The sequence below is a fragment of the Panthera uncia genome (genome assembly GCF_023721935.1).
Source record: "Panthera uncia isolate 11264 chromosome C1 unlocalized genomic scaffold, Puncia_PCG_1.0 HiC_scaffold_3, whole genome shotgun sequence".
Taxonomy (NCBI): domain Eukaryota; kingdom Metazoa; phylum Chordata; class Mammalia; order Carnivora; family Felidae; genus Panthera; species Panthera uncia.
In genome coordinates, this window is record NW_026057584.1 from 88,497,278 (window position 1) to 88,520,059 (window position 22,782).

The 22,782-nt window shown below is 34.1% G+C and overlaps 1 protein-coding gene across 1 annotated transcript in view; it reads left to right on the forward strand.

Annotated features, from left to right (window-relative positions):
* The window catches only part of LRP1B (LDL receptor related protein 1B), a 1,876,868-nt gene that overhangs the window by 1,704,195 nt on the left and 149,891 nt on the right, over positions 1 to 22,782 (forward strand). Inside the window, exons 67-68 of the mRNA XM_049615676.1 lie at positions 9,407 to 9,523; positions 17,745 to 17,851. Coding sequence (XP_049471633.1) covers positions 9,407 to 9,523; positions 17,745 to 17,851 — 224 coding nt within the window. The remainder of the gene's footprint in view (positions 1 to 9,406; positions 9,524 to 17,744; positions 17,852 to 22,782) is intronic.

Sequence of the window (22,782 nt, forward strand, 5' to 3'; positions counted from 1 at the left end):
CCAGTGGCAAAATAAAATTTCTGCCTTGATTCCAAGGAGTAGATGGAGTTAACCTCAGGAACAATTTGGATACAGGTATTTACAGAGAGCCCTATCATCTTTTCTCCACTTCTAAGTTGCTCCATACTTTATTGGTGCCTTCTGAGAATGTTGCTTTTATTGTGGTTTTTAAAATGACCCATGGCAAAAAAAAAAAAAAAAAGCAAACCGTAAGAGGCTCTTTTTTTTTAATGTTTATTTATCTTGAGACACAGGGAAAGAGAGCAGGGAGGGGCAGAGAGAGAGAATCTCAGGCAAGCTCCATGCTGTCAGCACTGAGTCTGATGCAAGGCTCAACCCTATGAACCATGAGATCATGACTCAGGCCGAAATCAAGAGTCAGACACTTAACTGACTGAGCCACCCAGGCACCCCAAGAGACTCTTAACTATAGAGAGGCTGTACTGAGAACAAACTGAGGGTTGCAGGAGGGAAGGTGAATAGGAGGATGGGCTAAATAGGTGATGGAGATTAAGGAGGACACTTGTTAGGATGAGCACTGGGTATTATACGTAAGTGATGAAACACTAAATTCTGCTCCTGAAATAGTACATTATGTTAACTAACTAGAATTTAAATAAAAACTTGAAACAAACAAAAATAAATAAAAATAAACAGTGAAATAAAATGACCCATGGAAATTTAAGGAATAATACTTACAATCTCAAAAGGAAAGAAATAGTCCCTCTTTCAGTAACCATGGAAATTACCTCCAGTGGCTTTAATTGGCTTTGTTAGGTTTTTTAACGGAGACTCCTAACTTGGCTACCCCTATAACCAGTTTTTATTTACCTCTTAGAAACAGAATCCTAAATCTTCAGGTTGACGCATTGCTATTCAGAATAAGTCATCACATTTCCTATCTCCCTTTATAGGGAGCTTTCATCATGTGACTAAGTTCAGACTATTGAAATTTAAGTAGAGGTGTTATATGAGACTTCCAGAAAGACCACGTTAGGTTTTTGTTTTTTGTTTTTGTTTTTGTTTTCTCAAAATAGAAGGGCTTCTTCTTTTGCTTTCTTGGTCTTTCTACTTCAGACCTGCAAGGCGATAGCTAGCCATTAGTTAAGAATAGATTGATAAAAATCTGTGTTCCTGAGGATATTGTCTAGCCACTTATTATCCTTGCACTGCTCTCCTCCTTACATTTAATACTAAAGATGAAAAAATCATCTATCAGGTATAAACTGTGAAATATTTTCTTTCTCTTTGTTTTTTCTTTCTTTCTTTTTTTTTTTTCTTTTTTTTTTTTTTTTTCTTTTTTTAAACACGGGTGGTGCCTGAGTGGCTTATTTGGTTAACTGTCTGACTTCGGCTCAGGTCATGATCTCAATGTTTGTAAATCCCAGCCTGGCGTTGGGCTCTGTGCTGACAGCTCAGAGCCTGGAGCCTGCTTCAGATTCTGTGTCTCCCTCTCTGTCCTTCCCTCTCTTTCTCTCTCTCTTCCTCTCTCTCTCTCTCTCTCTCTCTCACTCACTCAAAAATAAATAAACATTAAACATGAATAACATGACCAGTGTAAACTAATTGTGGTCCAGGGAAAGATGCCTCTCTGGGTCATATGGTCCTCTCCTGTGACAGAAGAGGCAAGAACAGTAATTTCAAAATGACCAAAAAAAAAAAAACTCAGCCACTAATAATGGTATATATCTAATATTTACTATATTCATGTCACCAAAATGTATGTGTCAGTAGATGCTACCTGCTATAGAAAAAAAAGGAAAAGAATATGTTCCCTTATCATTGTTGAGGAACTCATAATGTCAAGGAGGTTTAGAACTTTTGTAAAGCAGCATTTATAGGTGATTCATTTCCATATGATTAAGGAGAATTTAGACTGGGAGATCAGAATTATACAAAGTTGATTTTAAAAAAATGGAAAGAATGACATAAAGAAGTTATGCTCTGATAGCTAACAGATCGTCATCCTGCCCCCAATGGAGGACAAGGATTTCTACAAGAGAAGGTACTCCAATTCTGGTGTCATACTTCTGACTCTATGACTTTATAATCTGGAATAAAAGAAACAAGCAGCTACCATGACTGAGGTTACAGTTTACTGTTCTCACAGTTCTTTTGCTTCAGTGTTTCTATGACTATATTTACTGGAGTTTTTGTTTTTTTGTTGTTCTTTTTGGTAACAAAAGTTGCATGTAAGTTATCTATTTGTAATCATGTTTCCTAAACTAGAAGATGGAAAGGGGTGATTAGGAACAAAAAACATTAGCAAGGACAACAAGCCCCCCACATCCCTGTTTTTTTTTGTTTGTTTGTTTTTTGTTTTGTTTTGTTTTGTTTTGTTTTGTTTTTGTAGAGATGAATTGCCAACATTTCTTAAATCACAAGCTAAAATCTTCTTACTAAATTTGCTCTAAAATTAATTTATGTATTATATTTTCAAATTAATAGCCAACTGAGTTCTATACCTCAAGATATAAATTTTCCCAAGCCATTTTTTCCTAATCAGCAGTTGAATAAAACACATGACAAATTTACAAGTGATATTTTATTTTCTAAAGCAATAATACAACATTACTAGTGTAACAGTGTACAATTTCAATTTTCTAGATATCTATTGCTTCATTAAAATACTATTTTTTAGGATATTTAATATATAATATATACATGTGATAGGCATCATGTCACATATTCACGGAGGATCTTAACATTTTCCCCAATAATATAATGTGTTATTTTGTTCTCTGCTGCAGAGCTAACCAGAAAAAATGAAATGTGTTATATATGAAAGGCCAACATATAACATATTATCATTACTGAATATTACTGGAAACATTTTAGTGGGATACATTTTTTTGGGATGTTCTCAGGAGGAAAAAAAAAGTGGTACAAGTAGGCTGAAGCATTATTTAACTCTGGGACTAAAATAAAACCTTTGGCACCTCCAAAAAGGATGAAATTTTAGACACAGTTGTTTATATTCTATATTCTCAATTATGTATACTATAGTTGGGATCTATAATAAAATACTAGTTCATTTGTATTTTTTGAATGCCATCTAAAATTTTCAAAAGGTATGCTTTTTAAGGGTGGGCAAAGCTAACTGTATCTTTGGGTCAGAAAGATATCAGATGATAACAAAGTGCACTTTAAGGAAATCCAGTACTCTCATTAGGACTGAAATCACCCGAAAAATGAAGACAGATAATTGTAAACTGATACTACAAATATCTAGCACAGGACAGAATGAGGGCATGATAGCCTCAAATGCCAAATAAAGAAATCTCTGGAGATACATGTATGTGATATAAACACAGACGTACACATATACACATACTAGTGCCTAAAATTAGTATGGAACATTTAAATCTCGATGCCCCAAATAAGTAGTATTTTGTTTTGTTTTGTTTTGTTTTGTTTTGTTTTGTTTGTTTTGTTTTGTTTTAAACAGAGAATTATCTTTCAGACTGCCCTTCTGTTCTGAATACACCTGAGCATTCAGGGAGTAAAATAATTCTTTACCATACTATAATCATTTGGACTTTTCAAATGCCTAGCAATTCTAATAATAAAGTCAGTTTTAATTAAAATAAAATAAAATTAAGTGCTCAGATCTGAAATGTTCAGTTTGATGAGTTTTGGCAATTTTATGCAGCATGTAACAAACACCAAAATTAAATTCCCCTAGAAAGTACTCTTGCTCACCTTTTAGTCAATTCCCTTGCATTTCTCTCTACAACCACTAACTCCTCTCTATCACCACAGATTATTTTTACTTGTATTTGGGCGTGTTATAAATAGGTGCATATACTATTTACACTTTTGCTTGTGAATTTTTCATTTGCATGACGTTTTAAAAACATTTCTTAGTTATGTCTTAGTAATTCATTATTTTTTTATACCTAAGTAGTTTTCAGTTGAATGGGTATATTCTCACTTGGATTATTTTAGAAGTTGATTATTATAAATAAGGCTGCTATAACCATTCTTGTACAAATTTATTTTGTTAACATTTGTTTTCATTTTCCATGAACACTTAGATATAAAATTGCTGAGTTATAGGGTAAATACATGTTTGCCCCTTTAAGAACTAGAATAGACAGTTTCAAGTTCTCTATATTCTCATGAAAATTTAGTGTGGCTTCTTTGATTTGAGCAATTTCGTTAGGTATGTAGTGGTATCTCATTGTGGTTTGAATTTGCATCACCTTCATGATTAATGGTTTTAAGAACCTTTATTTGCCATTCAAATATATTTTTATTTTATAAAGTATCTTTTCAAGTTTTTTGTCTGCTAATGTGTAAGATATGTAGAAAATTTTATATATTCTGGATCTAAGTAATTTCCCAGATATATATGGTGCAAATGTTTCTTAATATGTTGCTTGCCGATTCATTTTCTTAATGATACTTTTTAAAGAATAAAACATTTTAATTTTGTTGAAGCCCAATTTACTAATTTTGTATTAATTATTAATGCTATTTGTGCTCTGCCCAAGAAATATTTGCCTACTCCAAGATTATGAAAATATTTTTTCCATATTCATTATGTTTATCACCATCTCAGATTTTTTAAGTTTATTCATTTTTGAGGGAAGGAAGGGCAGACAGAGAGAATTGAGAGAGAGAGAGAGAGAGAGAGAGAGAATCCCAAGCAGTTTCTGTGCTGTCAGCATGGAGCCAGATGAGAGACTCAACCCATGAACCATGAGATCATTACCTGAGCCACAGTCAAGAGTTGTATGTTTAATTGACTGAACCCCATCTCAAATTAATTTTTTGTATGAAATATATTAGGTTGAGATTTATGTTTTCCTTATGGATAGCCATTGTTTCAGCAATATTTGCTAAAAAGGACTTTCTTTGGCTCATTAAATTGATTTTGTGCCTTTGTTGAAAATGAGTTGACCATATATATTTGTTTATATTTCTGGTTTCATTTTGTTTAACACTACATTTTCTCAATTATCATAGCTTTATAGTAATCTTTGAGATCAGGTACTGTAAATTCTCCAATTTTTTTCTTCTTTTTCATTATTGATTGATTATTCTAGATCCTTTACATTTCAGTATATTTTAGGATAATCAGTTTCTTCAAATATAACTTGCTGGAATTTTGATGGGGGTTCCATTAAATCTTTATACTAATTTCAAGAAAGTTTTAACAATTTGAGTTTTCTAATCCATGAACATGATATATTGTTGCATTTTCTTAGGTGTGAATTCATTTTTCTCAGTAGTGTTTTACAGTTTTCAGTATGAAGGTATTATACAAATTTCACTAGTTTTATTCCTAGATATTCGTTATTTTATTGATGCCCTTGTAAAAGTTTTCTTTTTTTAGTTTCATTTTTGGTTATTGCTAATATAGAGAAATATAATCAAATATATATATATATATATATATATATATATATATAGTCATTGTATTTATAGCCTTTCTAAATTCACATATTACTTTCAGTAGTTTTTACATTCCTTTGGATTTCTTTTGGTATAATGAGAAAACTAAATTTCTCTTCCACTCCTGTATCCCAGCCCTCTTCTCCAGTTCTTGCTCACAAAGACATTATTACTATTATTTTCAGAAATAGCCCATGCATATGTAAGTGGCAATAGGATTGCAGTAGATACTACATAGTTTTACATTTTGGTAGTCCCTCCGGGAGGATCAAATGTGTAGTAGTATCTGTAATTCATGTGGGAACATGGTAAATAAAAAATAAATAAATAAATAAATAAATAAAAAACAAGTTTTCAAATCCTCCATTTGTTTTCTCCATTCTTATAATATAAAAAAAAAAAACTACATTGTTCCAATGCTATTTAATAATTTGAATAAATAAAAAAAATTATATATTGTGATCATTTTATATTAATTACTCTAAAGTATTATAATGTGGAATTCTATATGTTCTATTCTACAATTAGGTTTTTGGGCCAGTGATTTTCAATTTTGCTAGTCATTGGAATCAGCTGGCTAGCTTTAATAAAAATACTGATGTCTGGGATCTACCCAGATTTTATTGATGTGGGATATTGACTGGGCAAAGGAATTCTTTTAAATTCCCCAGGTGATATTAATGTGTAGCCAATTTGATAACTGCTATTTTACCTTGCTAATACATTTTCCTATTAAAATATATTTATATTATATTTATATTTTATATATAATATAAATATATTATATTTATATTTAATCTCCTCAAGGGAGACTTTAAATGAAGAACAAAGTCTATATGGTCTGTATAGTTTGTATTTCTCATTTTTATAGGCAGTGTCATTTGGAATACATATGGAATACATAATAATTTGGAAACATAACGTTTGAATAGCCTTGCATAAGGCAATTAACCTTTCGGTGTTACTGTTTCTGTATGCCCTAACTGAAATCTTAGCAATCAACTGTAACTTGTTTTTGTTAAGAAATAAAGTAAGTGCAGATCTCTTTCAAACACAAAATATGATACAAATATTTAAACATAGACAAATGTACAAATGGCATTTAGGAGGAAAAAAAACAAACAAACTCCAAAACACTTATTGTATTGATAGTATCAAATGTGAACCTTGCATAGCCATGGGGAATTGCTTGGGGCCAATGTTGTAATTCTAGGTCACATAGTCTATTTGTTTGATCCAGTCTGATCTTTCTTACTTTCTTATATTCTAAAATTTTAAAACAATATTCTAAAATAATGCAAACAACACATAGAGAGGAATTAATAAACCTAATCTTAGATAAGCATAGAGTAGTGGCTTCAGAAAAGTTTAATTGCTAAAATGAAACAACCATATACATAGTTCAGTACTGAACCCCTAATTTGAGTGGTCATTATTGAAATTCCAATCATCCTAACACATTTCTTGACTGAGTGAAGTGTGAAAAATGCTGTGTTAGACTTCTGCATATTTTAAGCCAATTTTATTATTTTTTTCTCTTATTTATTTACTTAATTTTATTTTTTAAATATAATTTATTGTCAAGTCAGCTAACATACAGTGTATACAGTGCTCTTGGTTTTGGGAGTAGATTCCCATGGTTCATCACTCACATACAACACCCAGTGATCATCCCAACAAGTGCTCTCCTCAATGCCCATCACCCATTTTCCCCTCCCCCCACATCAACCTTCAATTGTTCTCTGTATTAAGAGTCTCTTATGGTTTGCCTCCCTCTCTGTTTGAAACTATTTTTTCCCTTCCTTTCCCCCATGGTCTTTTGTTAAGTTTCTCAAATTCCACATATGAGCCAAAACATGATATCTGTCTTTCTCTGACTGACTTATTTCATTTAGCATAATACCCTCTAGTTCCATCTGCCTCCAAAGTCAAAGGAAATAAAAGTAGAAATGAACTATTGGGACTTCATCAAGATAAAAAGCCCCTGCACAGCAAAGGAGACAATCAACAATACCAAAAGGCAACTTATAGATTTTAAGCCAATTTTAAAATTTAATTTAACGTGTAACACAAGTGAAAAGGATATACCACAAAACACAGCACTCAACACAGTGACACAAGTTAGGTACTGACTAATCATTAACAGGCAGGTAGGCTGGAGGAAGAAAGGGAGGGAAGGAGGAAGGGAAATACAGGCTCATTATATGTAGATCTATATAAGGACTATCTATCTGTAGAAAATTTTGCAAAGTTTGAAAAATTTGAAGTCTATCATGAGAATTTCTACAGAAATGTATATTTTTCTGTAGTGAGATCTGGATATAAATTTTTCCATTGCCATTTAATATCTTTGTAATATTGGAGAAATTGCTTAAACTCCTTGAAACTTATTTTTCTCATTATTTTAAGTGCATATAATAATACTTCTTAGGGATGTTATGAAGGCTGAATATGATCATGTTTTAGGAAAATGCTTAGCCAAGAGGTAGGTTGGATCCTTAATAGATGTTCATTATTTAATTTTCCAATTATATCTAAATCACTTTTGCTTTCATGATTTTATTTGAATTTTTTTTAATTTTTTTTAATGTTTATTTATTTTTGAGACAGAGAGAGACAGAGCATGAACAGGGGAGGGTCAGAGAGAGAGGGAGACACAGAATCTGTAGTAGGCTCCAGGCTCCGAGCTGTCAGCACAGAGCCCGATGCGGGGCTCGAACTCATGGACCGCGAGATCATGACCTGAGCCGAAGTCAGCCGCTTAACCGACTGAGCCACCCAGGCGCCCCTGAATTTTATAAGACATATTTTAAAGCAAACACCACCAAATTGCTTATCTTCTCCTTTAGTTAATATATTTTATTAGTCTGAGTTTTTAGACTCACTGTCCATCCCTAATACACCTGAGAGTAAGGAGTCAAGATAGGGAATGTGTCCTAATTTACACATTAGCATTTACAATTTTATTATTGTTACATTATTGAATGCATTCCATCTTTAGCTTTCAGACCCTTGGTAATCAGGGTGTTTCATAGACCAAGGACAGTGTTATCACTAGAGAGCTTCTTAGAAATCCAGATCTACATAATCACAATCTCCATTTTAGCAAAATTCCAAAGTAATTTATATGTGTGTGCATTAAAGTTTCAGAAGCACTGCTTTAGACTGTATACAGTTAGCTATTACTCTTGTGAAAATTTAAGAATATATGACCTAAGATTTAGATATATTCTTATTGCATGCATTCTGATTCTGGCTCAATTCTGAACACAGGTTTCTTGTAAAGAGCACTGAAGCAGGAGTAAACACACACAAACACACACACGCGCACACACACACACACACACACACACACACACACATTGACTGTTCCATTTAATGGTAGTAAAACTTCATCAGGCTTCTAGACTCTAAGTCTTTGTTTTGTCATTTGTAAAGTGAAAGGCTAGTTAATACCTGTCCTTGTACTCAGTGGGATTGTTTAGAAATCAAATGACATGATACTTCATTAATTTTCAAGGTCTGTACACTACAGGTTCTATTATAATCTATGAGTTTAGATCAGTTGATAGGTTGATTATGAGTAAGAAATTCTTAGGGAGGAAGACAAGATGACAACCTCAGAGTCTGACTAATAACCATTTATTTTTGCTGTCTTATGCAAGAAATAGAAGGTGGCTTAGGGAGGGAGTACCCTAAAGAGAATGGTAGTTCTTAATAGTTTTGATTTTTTTGATTGATTTGTGTTGACTTTGTTTGGGTGGGCCAATCAATTGCTTTATAATTGGCTAGTGATGAAAGCATGACTGATAACATAAAACAAGACAGTAGGATGAATTTTATTTAGCACTTAACTTCAGTTTTTCCTAGAGATGCTTCTCAGTTAGTAACTGAATTAAGGTCTGAGGAAATGTCATACGCCCTGAATTTGGCATGGCAGTAAGGATATTGTGAGGGATATCTTCATGGAAGTCAGTGATGCAAACTCTGATTCTTTCTATTACAGACAAAAAGACTTGTGGACCTCATGAATTCCAGTGTAAAAACAACAACTGTATTCCAGATCACTGGCGGTGTGATAGCCAAAATGACTGCAGTGATAATTCAGATGAAGAAAACTGTAGTAAGTAGCTGTTGCTTGAGAACACTGTGAGCATGAAGCATATTCAATAAGCAGGAGAGCAATGTTTAGTTCAGTTAAGGTATGAATTTGAACCTATCTGTCCCGCAGCTCACATTTTTATAAATGTATTCACATTTGGACAAGAATATTCGGACTAAATTGACCTGAATCTCAAATGGTGGAATTATTGAAATGTTCATACTGGAAGTTATTTTCTTGTAGTTATCAGAATTGGTATGAAAGTATCATGAGGTTTAGTGCAACCCATTAGTATGCAACACAGTAAGCCCTTGATGCAAGTTCATACAAAGAGCTGAATGATGTGGAGACAGTACAAAACATATCATTCTTTAACGGATAGTATTCATTTCATTTCAGTCTCAAATCCTTTTACACTACAAATTTACCCAAGAGCATCTTTCAGCAAAATATCATTTATTCTCTCTGGAGTAGAGAACACCATATGTATTCAGGATGCTTTTCTCTGAAAATAGAATAACACTATTATCATCATCTGCCTCCTGCATTTTTATGTAATAAATTTAAAAGACAATAATTGTCCAACAATTTTATTTTCTAAAAAGTGTGGCAGTATGTAAAATTGTGACAGCATGTTTATATTCTAACATTAATTTCTGAATATATTTCTTACCAGCATTTAAACAAAAAAAAAAAGCAATATAATCATGCTTAAAATAAGATAATAATCAAATTCCATTTATTAAATATTCTGCTACTTCCAAAAAGGATTTGGTGAAAACAAGTGTCTACTCTTATTTATTTATTTATTTATTTAGGGAATATGGGGGGGGGGGGGGGAGGGATATAGAGAGGGAAGAGGCAGAGGCAGAGAGAGGGAGAGAGAGAAAATCCCAAGCATGCTTTACGCAGTCAGTGTAGAGCTCAATGAGGAGCTCGATCCCATGAACTGTGAGATCATGACCTGAGCTGAAACCAAGAGTTGAATGCTTAACTGAGTGAGCCACCCTGGTGCCCCCAATAGTGTTTAATCTTATACATTAGACTAAGAACAATCATTTCCCAAGATACAGGAGATGAAATAGAAACTGTTACATTAAAGCATAGGAAAAGGTTACATAAAAACATATAATTAGTAGAGTCATAGCCTTCATAAACCACTTGGATATTCAGTTTGCAAAATATCAACTTTTTAAAAATAACTTTTGAACTTTAATCTGACTGGTGTTTGAGGATCAGGTCCATTAACTGTGAAATCTCTGGATCATCATGATTATGGAATACTCTGATTATGGGAATTTTTATTACTCCATCATATATGTATCTCTCAACTGATCTTACTTAGAGTGTTCTAGATTCTTTTAATCAGTAAGTCTGAAAAAACTTTATATAGCAGATTTTCAGATTCTTTCCAGTGATTAAAATAAAAACCTAATGAGGTAAGAATGGCAGGAATAGAAGAGTAAATGCAAAAAAAGAAGCAATTACATATACACTCTCTATTTAATTCACTTCCATTTCAGAGCTTAAATATACATATAACTACTTAGCTTAGTTTAGGATACATTTAGTGTTAATTGTCAATAAGATACCTGAGAAGAATAGCACAATGCCTGAAAGAGAGGGTAAGTGAGAAGGCCACATTAGAAACTTACATCTTTGAAAACCCTTTATTCAAGGAGTGGTTGAAATTATATAGAAGTTAAACTACAGCTATAACTGGAGAAGAATGGGAAGAAGAATGAAGGGTGGAGATAACCTGTTTCTGAGTCTGCTGGGGTTTCCAAAGTGGTTGGGTATGATTTTGCAAGAACTCAAGGAGAAGGAACACAGCTTCTCACTTGTCTCTGGGCAAACAGTGAGAAATCACTGTAGCCATCATCACAGAACCCTTAGGAAAAGCAAGAGAGTGCCTGCAATATCAAGCATTGCAGTATAAAATACCCCATTATGTGTGGTCCACTTTTAGTCCCCACTCACTCTGGGCATGTGGCCTAAGATAACAATGTTGATGAATTTGCAGAGGCGAGAGGACAGTGAACAAGAATGAAGCATATTATAGTTGTGAATGGAAAGATAGAGGGGATACACAGAACCAGTATCAGAACTGATAACATAATAAACGTGTAAGAATGTGTGAGAGGAAGGCTCAAGGGATCAAGATAATTGAGTGGTGTTTGACGGTACCATCTGAATAGACCTGAAGAAATGAGAAAGTTTAAACATTGAAAATGTCAACAGTTCTACATGGGCAGAAGTGGAGCCTATGAAAAGAGAGAAAAGAATACAACATAACTACATAAAGCACCAAGAGGTTGGTCATATATAGGTCAGCAGTAGAACAATTACTGCTCCTGTATAAAATGTTATCGGGATATTTCCCATTTTTTTAACTACCTATTGAAAGTTTTATGATTTGATTTAATTATTATAATTTTAGAAGTATATAATTACAAGAAAACTGTATTATATATGCATATAAATTATTATTTATATATTATAATCAGGACTATATATATATCACATCATATATGTATGTATATATATATGTATATCTTTATGTTTATTTATTTTTGAGAGAGAGAGACAGAATGCAAGCAGGGGAGGGACAGAGAGAGAGAGGGAGACACAGAATCTGAAACCGGCTCCAGGCTCTGAGCTGTCTGCACAGATCCCGGTGTGGGGCTCGAATTCACAAATGGTGAGATCGTGACCTGAGCCAAAGTCAAACATTTAACCAAATGAGCCACCCAGGCACCCCCAACACATATATATTTAATTTAAATATATATAAATGATAACAGTATACCCCAAAAGATAACAGTATAATGTTACCATATTGTCTAAATATCTTTAGTCAATTGTATGCATTTTGATTCATATTTGAGCAATTACTGTTAGCAATTATTAAGTAGTGGAATATAGCAAAGATAGTAAATTAGCCTTAGTGTTAAAAACAACAGTAGCATTTTTTTTTATGTGAGCCCCCACTCTGCCTGAGAGCTCCATAAGACCGAGTTTGGTAAAAGGAAGAACAAAGATGAGCAGTGGGTTCTGGAAGAGAAGGCCTGCTTCAGTTCAGCAAATCTTACTTTAGCACCTGGTAAAGACAAGCCAGGGTGCTCAGCATCAGCAAGGAATCTAGGAGAGCTGAACGTCTGGATGAATTCGCGGAAGGAAAAGTCGCTGGGCACCCAGAAGGGAACTCAGCCTAAATCCACCTCCTTTGACTCCGCCTCCAGCTCTTCTGGCAGCTGGCGCTCATCAGCTCACTGGCTACACAAGGGTTTTCATGTGGGGAGATGCATGCCCCGTGGCCTTGTGCACCAGCCTGCCTCAGCATTCTCTGCTTGGCTTCCTGCATCTTGTGCCACGCACCGCTGCTGCTGACATAGGCAGAGAGTTCCAGAAGGTTGGGCCTGTGGAGCATTCAGTGCTGTGCTCGCCACAGAGCCAGTTTTAGGTAGTTCATTTTGAGTCACGCTGGGACCTCAACATACCTATTTTGTTATTCCTTAGGTATGTTTGTTACAATGATGGTGGCGTAGTAGAATGTCTCCACTAAACCTTAACCTGTGGCCTCACCCACAGAGAAGGCGTGTTTTTATGTCAAGTTTCTATACACATACAGCACATGGGTGTGTTACAGAGCTTTCTCTTCTGTTCTGCTGGCCCAGCTGACTGTTCCTGAGCCAGTGCTATGCTGTTGTTACTATGGTTTACCCTGTGTTGCACTGAGCAAGACTCCCTTCTTTACTTTTCTTTGTCAAAAAGTTAACTTATTTATTTCTTGAGCTCCCCCAAAAGAAATCCAACTGGAATTTTAAGCGGGATTGCACTGACTTTGTAGGTTAATCATTAATGTAATTAGGTCTTTATAGAGTCATCCAAGATAGGTCACCCTATATTAGGTCACCTAGTCCAAAAGCATGGAATGTACTCTTTATTCAGATCATTTCGTTTTCTTTATTAAAATTTCAAAAACCTGTAAAAAAAATTTTTTTTTTCTATCAACCAACACTCACGTGCATTCCATTGATCCACTCATTCCCTTATCACATTTATCTGAGTTCCTATTTAAATGTCTGCAGACAGGGTAGGGAGTAGAGCTATTTCTCAGGGTTTAGCACAGGGCCTGACACATTTATAATATTAGCAGTGTATTTTTAAAATCGCTTTTGGGTTTTTGTGTTTATGAATCTGATATAATGAGTTTACTTTTTAAATTGTGTGGTAAACACTCCAGGCATAGATATGGGAAGAGTTTACATCATAGTGAAGCAATTAACTACCAGCTATGTTTCCAATCTAATATGCTTTCTCCTTTTTTATATTTATATAGCATAATTAGTCCATTGTCATTTTCTTCATCATCTGCTGATCATTTCCCTTGTAAAGTGTTCAGCAGGGACACTTTGCTCCAACAATGATTTATGCTCTTAGAAACAAGAAAATTTTATTGTCACTGGAGTTACTTTGTCATCTGTATCAAAGGTTTGAAAATATCTGACAAGTCTCAGCACCTATGCTATCTTTATCAGCAATAAATGTAATGTATGCGGCATGTACACCTGCTAAGTAACTGATGTGCAAAATAAATTATTTCATATCTTTTCATTATTAAGAAGTAGCTAACAATCGAATAGATATAAAAGCACTAAATAACTTGATCAGCCAGATTACAGTTTTCGTAGAGAGACAAGCTGTGTCTGCCTTATTTGAATTTCTAGTACTTTCACACTGAATTTATATCAGAAGATTATTTGTATAGCATGTCAGTTATACTAATTGTATTCTAAAAATTCTCCTCAGATGCTTACACCCACATTTATATAACTTTTGAACTTATCACCAAGGGTTTATGATAATATACTCAGCAGAGAAATTGGAGTCTGGAAGCCTTTCTGCTCTGCCACTAACTCTGTGGCTTTGAAACTCACTTTTATTTTCTAAATTTGGTTGTTTTTTCTTTTTCCATTTTGTGCAAGATAGCTTCCAAAGTTCTTTTGAGTTTTGAAGCTGTATGCTTTTCTTCCTTTAGTATCGAAGGAAATGACTTATCTATATAATGCCCCTATTTTTTATTTTCATTATAGAATCCAGATCAGCCTTCCAAAATATCCTGTGAAGGCTTCTTTGTTGTTAATTTGGCATGTTTAAATGAGACTTATGGAAAACCTGGTTAATTTTTCATGCGTAGGGTTCCCTATCTACTTTAGATCTGGAGACATAGGCAATATCAGAAAAAGTTAATGTGAGAAAAACATTTTGGAAATACTGGAGGAAATTCAAATTCAAATTTTCTTTCCAAATGGGTTATCTTCCAGGTATGATCATTTTGCTCTTCTTTTTAACAAAAAAGCCACCTATCATGCCAACATCTGAACATTGGTCTTTTACTTTATCCAGAAAAGATCAAAGTTAAGAAACAGCAAGAGAATGCAATCCCTCAGGACCTTGTCTCATAACTTAATTACGGTTTTCTCAAGAGAAAGTTTCATTTTGAGACATCCAGTGGCAAAAGATTCTGAGGCATACAGATGAGAGTTAAAAACAGACTTGCTATCCCATTCTTGATGACATTTGTATATGTATAAATAATTCATGATTATTATTCAGAAGTGGTTTTGCTGGCATTTCATGCTAGAAACATACATATTTTCATATGCACTGAAAAAAATTTTTTTCCAAAAAATCACTCAGTTCCTCTCCTCCCCTATTAAAACAGAGTAATTAACAATGTTAGCTAAGTCTCTATAGAACAAGTGTTGTGTGGAATTACTGGATGAATGCTTTGAAGTACTTTATAACTTTATAACTTGTTATCACCTTAGATCAGCAACATCCAACCCTGCCTATAGAAAAGTGTGTCAAACTCTGTGAAGTCATTTTTGTTTAGCACATGATGAACACACTTGTGTTTAATTAGCATAAAGTCAAGTTAGAACATTAAAGGATAAATATATTCTGTTCAGACACCTCCAAATACATAAATTCAAAGTTTCTACTGCTGTTTCTTTTAAACATCTAAGTGTGTGTTTAAAAAATGCTCTCTGATTTTTAATGAAAATCATTTTGATTGTTATTTTCCATTATTAAATAAATTGAGCACTGATTAATTAACTTATTAATTTCACTACAATTTCTTTTCCCTAAGAAGAAAACTGCTCGTGTGTAAACAGGAGGGTGAAATGGCTTCAGTATGGAAGAATGATAAGAGAAAAAGAGTTCTCTTTTATTTCTAAGTGAAGTATACATTGTTAGCCATGTGCCTTGGACAAGTAACTTGACTTCCCAGGCCTTTATTGTTCATCTCTGTAATATGTGAACACTTGTTATTTCTTCGGTAGTAAGGGAGACAACGATATGGCCTAGTATTAAATAGTACAGGCCGTGGTATTAGATCATCTAGGTTCAAGTTCAGTACTGGCTCTTCTGCCTGCAGGGTGATTTGGAGACAGTTCCTTATCCTCTCAGTGCCTCAACTTACTCATTGGCAAAAGGGTCCTATAGTAGCACCTGCCTTACACAGTTGTTAGAATTAATCGTTGAGTTAATTCAAGTACTTAGCATTAATTTCATTTAGTGCCTAACAACAAATAAGCCACCAGTAGCTGGTAATAATTATTATTGTTATAAATAGTAATATTAATACAGTTGTTTTTAAGATTAAGGGATAATATATGTAAATATAATGCAAAGATGAAAGGAGAAAGTGCTATTGTCATCCTCACTAAACAATGGGGTGTTGAGAAATGAAGGGATCCTTCTGTTACGTGGCTTTTTCTCATTCCACTGAATAGTATTTTGTCTTATTCATAGCCTGAAGTTCACATTTTAGTATATGAAGTCTCAGAGCAGAACAAAATGCTGATACATATTTACACTTTCCATAGTTCTCCCAGTGGTCTCAGGAGGGATCTCTATATAGAAATATAAGAGCCTTCATGACGCCAAGCATTCTTGATGTTACCCTTTAGCTAGAAACTGAGTGATTGTGTATAGCAGTAATCAAATGTGGGCCAAATTATTCACAATATTTATGCAGAAAATAGGCTTCATACGGATATTCCTTAAGTTTCTGTTATTCTTCCTTCCTCCTTCCTTCCTTTCTCCTATTATTGCGTGTGAGGCAGCTGTAAATACAGTTAATGAGTAGAGAAAACAAAAAGGGGTCTTTCATCATGCCAGATACCAGTTCTATTTAAAGAACACAAAGTAAACAAGAGATGATCTGTAGCAGTCATATCAGTTCCTGGAATCCTACGTCATTGTGCAGATGAAACATATTCTATATAGGAGTTAAGCCAAGCAGTAAGTCACACTATTTGGCTTATATCCTATGTGGACTATGGTGAAGCATAATTAAATCAATAACTGGCAAATTACTTAAAATGGCAGGTAAATGCTGCAGGCCATGAGCAAACATTTGCATAAACAAAAAGGCAGTTTTCAGTTATTTTGTAATGTTTATTTTTGAGAGAGAGAGAGAGAGGCAGAGGGGGAGGGGGACTAAGGATCCAATGTAGGCTCTGTGCTGACAGCAGCAAGCCCAATGTGGAGCTTGAACTCACGAACCATAAGATCATGACCTGAGCCAAAGTTGGGCACGTAGCTGACTGAGTCACCCAGGTGCCCCAAAAGGCGGTTTTTAAAAAGTGAAGTTCCTTGTGTCCTTTCAACTCTTACCCACCCAGTCATGTCCAATAATATCCCCATGTATTCTTCTTGTTTTATGAACTCTAGACTCTCTGGGGACAAAACTGAAAAATTAGAAATTTGTTAGAATACAATATAAAAGTCAAGAGTCAAAACCTAGACTTACTACTCAATAAATAGCCCCATAGGTACAGAGTCACAAAATGTCTTAAAGTAAAAACATAAAGTGACTTAGAGTTCCAACAACTGGAAAAGATTTGTTATTATGTAATATGTAGATTCTTATGTCTTATTTTACTTTGATGTTGTATTTTTACTAAACAGTAAGCTATCTTTTGTCTTTTTATCAATTTGTTTCTGTAATGCCACTTTCTATTCATGATTTTAAAATAAATTTGAAAAATCATCATACTGTGTACCATAGATGCTTCATGAAACACTTTTTCTAAACTATTTATTGGCTTCCTATACAATTGCTTGGCTAACCTCCTTTTTCTTAATGCTACCTCATGCTATATGTCATATAAATTTAGAATGTAGTTGCATATAATCGAATAAGCCTGTGCTATTTTTCTGTCCCCAGAGCCTCAGACCTGCACATTGAAAGATTTTCTCTGTGCCAATGGGGACTGTGTTTCTTCGAGGTTCTGGTGTGATGGAGATTTTGACTGTGCAGATGGCTCCGATGAGGTAGGCAACTTTGTAAAACCAAACAAAAAAGAAAGTTTTTTAGAGTCACATTTATAATTATTATTATTCAATCCAGTGAGTCTGTCATGGACATCTCTGAAATACTCTTTTACTCCTGACACAGTGAGATAAGTAGTATTATATCTAAGCTCTGTGCTACACACACACAGCACGGGGAATAGTTCTTGTGCTACTATTGACAGTTAACTTTATAGTCTGTTTTACCTCAAGTGGTGAATAGCTGGGCTGGGAATAGGATGTTTGGAAACCCTATTCCCTATAGCTGATGCCCTTGCCATCTGTGAATTTGTTCATAAATTTGCTGCAGTATTTATAGTCAGGACTAATATTTTTATGCATTTTAAACAGTCTCTTCTCCCCAGTCTCTTTCTTCAATAGATACAGTCTTATAGATTTCGATGTGGGTCATCAATTTTCATGAAACCACAGGTTCAGCTTTGCTTAGATGATGAATCACAATCCATTTATAATAAGGTCTGTGTACACACAGCTTAAGTGAAAAAAGTGTAAAATATCTCTGGATAATTCTGTAAACTTAAGATTGTGTTAACACTTGTAATACCTCACACAATTCATTATTTATGCATCTATGTATTTGTGTTTCAGCTGTTAATTACTCCATGGAGCTTTAAAAATAATACATGACACATGATTATATATATATTTTTTTATAAGTAAAAAAATTTTTTAGAGTAAACTCTCTAGTATCACAGAAAAGTCTAGTAAGAGTCACTTCATGGTTTTCTGTTAATGATTTTCCATGTTAATATCAGGAACACAACACTGGCGACACCAAGCCTAGTCATAAATAAAGGAAAAATTAGTTTTCTTGTCCTCAGTGACCAGCATGCCTCCTTCCAGGGTACAATGACTCCCTAGACCTCTGCTCCTCTGGTTGACACACATAAGCACCTACCCCTCACGAAGGTCCTTCCATTAACTATAGGTTTGCCTAGAGAGATTCTCTGCTGCTGTAGAGGTTGCTGTGTTTCAGGTCAAACATCATTAGTCATCCACCAATTTCCTACATCTTTGGGAGGCACTGTAGGTCTCTACTATTTACAGAACCCATACAGACTACAGACTAGTTCTTTCCCAGTCTGCGGGTATTCGTATTAAGATTTGACAATTCTCCATTTTCACACTATCTTGGAAAAGTCCCCAGTCACATTCAGGAGCCTAGATTTTGGAAACAAATGTATTTAACTTCTCACCCAAAGGCCAGAAAACCTAAACCTTGAGGTTGCAAAGGTCTCTTAGGAGAAGTTGAAACATAGCACTTATATGCATGGGGCTAGTCACAAACAAGTCCAAACAGAATTCTTTTTTCAGTTTTTTTAATTCATAGGAGAGCTACATTCTTACTGCCCAACTACATTTTTACTTAGTACCAATTTATTCAAAAATTATACTAAATGTTTCCCAGTCAGACAAATACTTTTCACATAAACTCATCCATACCATGTAATCGTTTTTTTTTTTTTCTTTAAAACCTGTTTCACCACCCCTGTGTAATCTGTGAAACATCAAGAGGTGGAGATATACTGTTTAAGGCTTATAATCGCATCTTCCATGTTATTCACTAGACACCCAAGGTATATATACAGAATCAAACACTTATTTTCCAAAATCTTATTCAAGTGAAAGTAAATGTCCTTATTAACACCATTTATCTCATGCCCTAAGTTCATGGATGTAGTTCTTTGATGGCTGGATAGACCTCCATTACAGACATTTTCATGGTAATGCCCCTAGGGAACCAAAATAACTTTCTTAAAGGTGGTCTTTATAAGTAATGAAGTGTCTAACACTATAGGCAGTTGATTCCTCTTTTCTTTCTAAAGGTGAGAATTACAGGTTGAATGGACTAACAAACAAAGGAACAAACAAATGGCTAGAAAACCAAATTACATACAGGGTACTCTCAATTTAGGAATAAAATATAAAATTGTGAGGATACGTTTTTGTAAGGATGTTAACTGATAATATAATTAGCTTGTTCCTTACGGCCAAAACAATAATAATAATAATAATAAATAATAATAAAAACTTGGATCAGCATAATTGTGTATCACATCAGTGGCATACAGAGATTGAGTGATTAATTCCCAGAGAAGAAATATTTAAAGTGACTTTAAAATATACTATTTGGACTCTACATCGAGTATAATGCATTGTAAGGACAAAAAGAAATGCAAAGGAATCTTAAACTGTGTTCATATGCTTGTTATTAATAATGTTGGTTTTGCTAATTTGAAACTCGTATATATTGAGAGTAGGGTAGATCAAATGCTTAGTTATTTTAATGTTATTAGCACTTAAAAGTTTGAAGTAAAAGAAAGGAGATACAAATGTAGGAACAAAAAAATGTAAATAAAATTATGTAATATTAAATTCAAAAATATCAGTAGGAGATTTTGATTTATCTTTCTCTTTCTAAAAATATAAAATTCTTAGCTCTGCCACTTAAAAATTCTAAAACCAGTGACATCTCAGCATTATAGACTATCCTTAACATTCATACAGTGGCCTCTAAATACCATTTTCCTATTAAAGGAAACAAAACTCCTTTGAGAAATGTCCACTTATAGGTCTGAGAAGGAAATTGACAAAATGAGTCACTACTATCTTGTTAAGCCAGAATAAGACTATTAGTATAGTGTCCCGAATACATAGGAGATAATTGAAGGGGTTTCTACTAATGAAAGAGACAGCTTGGACATCAGAAAGAAAAATGACTTTAATGGATTGAAATATAATAAATGTATAAAAATACATGTGTGTATAATAATACTTTTAAAAAACAAAAAGCTCATTAGTCACTTTAGATGTTCCGAAGGTATCCTTCTTAGGATTCAATCAGCCCAATTTGGAATGTGGGACATTCAGTAGAACAAATGACCTAGTGTCTGTCTGCAAGTAGTAAATAGCATTAGAAAAACAAACAAACACACACACACACCTAGGAGAATGGGAAATAGTTATTCATTTAAAGAAACTCAAACCAAATTCAAAATTATAGACTTCTTTTAGATCCTTATTTTACCAAACAATATTTTAAAAATGAGAAAATTTTAGATATTGATAGGAAATAACTTTAGAGTAAGTCTAAGTTATTAGACTTTAGACTAATAACATAGGGATTTGGGCAAATTTTGTGATATTGCGAATGTAGTGATACTATTGTTGTTATGTTAAATAGTCCAGACTATAAATAAGTGTAATGGAGGATGTATGAAACATGAATAGTGACGTGTTCGTCATTGTTAAACAAGCATGATGGGCACGTAGGTTCATTATTCTGTTCTTTCTTTCTTTACGCTTTTGAGTCTAAAATAATAATTAACCCACAAATACAGACACACACACACATACTCATCAACTGTCCTGTAATTTATCCTTGATTGAAATCTTCTGATAATTGAAAAAATATCTAAAAGTAATGTTTTCTGTATTGCTGCCAATACAGATACACCAGTGCCATTGGTTATTGAGCTATTTTACTCAAATTACTTTATTGCTGAGATAACCTTTGATTAATTTCTACAAATATATACTGAGCAGTTGTTATAATCATGGTGCAGTATTAGATATTTGGTTCACAGACACACACGGTGCCTATCATACAGACAAACATGACCCTTATTCTACTGGAACTGAGTTACGTGAAATTTTAATTTATATTCCTTGTTTTCTGCATATGCTACCTCATTCATTAATTCATTCATTACATTGGCAGTTTTTATTGAATGCTTATTATGTCCCAGTTATAATACTGAACATGGTGGTAAGGTGGTGAACAAAACATATGAAATCCCTTTCTCATGACCAGTGCATGGACTGTTTCTCCATCTTTTACAGCATTTACTATTACAGGATTTACACTGCAGATGCACTGCATTTCTAATTATCCTTACACAGGAAAAGCCTTTTCTTAAATAGTTCCATTTCTGTTTAAACTTCCTCTATAAATCCTTTCATAAAAACCTTGAGAATCCATATGATTAAAATTACACTTATTTATTTTGACAGTCGATGCATTTTATTGTAATTGTTGGTTTAGGGGATGGTATTTCCTGTTAGTTTATGAGTTTAAAAAATACATGGAGTAAATCTTAGTTTCCTTTGGATTCTTATTTAAGAAACTCTGGTACCTGGTAACCCCTCAATACTTGAGAAAAGAAGGGAAGAAGAAAGGCAGTAAGAAGAAAATGAATTATATAGTGGGCAGTCTAATTAAAGTACCATTGGCAAAGAGAAAATTACAGGGACTTAGAATGTAAACTCCCTTTCTTTACATGGGGATGACACTGCGAAGAAGCAGGGAGTAGCAGATCCACATGGTCCGCTTAGTGAGAGTTTCATAAGCTGTGACGGTTACACCTTTTGTGGAAGGAACAGGCAAGTATCTTTTGGCAAGAATAGAAATTACTTACAGAAAAACCTCATCCCAGCAAGACGTTTCATTGGAGCATCCCATATCAACAGGACTGGTCAGACCCAAGGAAGTTTAATTTCTCCTGGCTCCCTTTTATTGATCTCATATAAAGAATCGAAAGGTTTCCCAAAGGTATAGCTACTGTCTTGTTTGACTTCCAAATAAAATCTATATGCAAACTAGCAGACGTGACAATTGTGACAGTTCCTGTCACGGTTCTTTAGCAACAAATGTTGGAAGAGAGAAAAATTATGAACAGCAACTAGTTTGTGAAAGGACTGAGGAAGAAGTGTGAAAAGAAGGATAAAGGAAGGACACTGCAGGAAGTTTTTGCCAACACAGAACAGATTGGCCTTCATTCTTCTTTGTTTCACTTTCATCCTGCTACCCCATTCCCAATGAACTGGATGTACTTATTAGAGGTAATTTTTAACCCTTTATTTCCTCCACGATCTTTATTGTCACATAATTA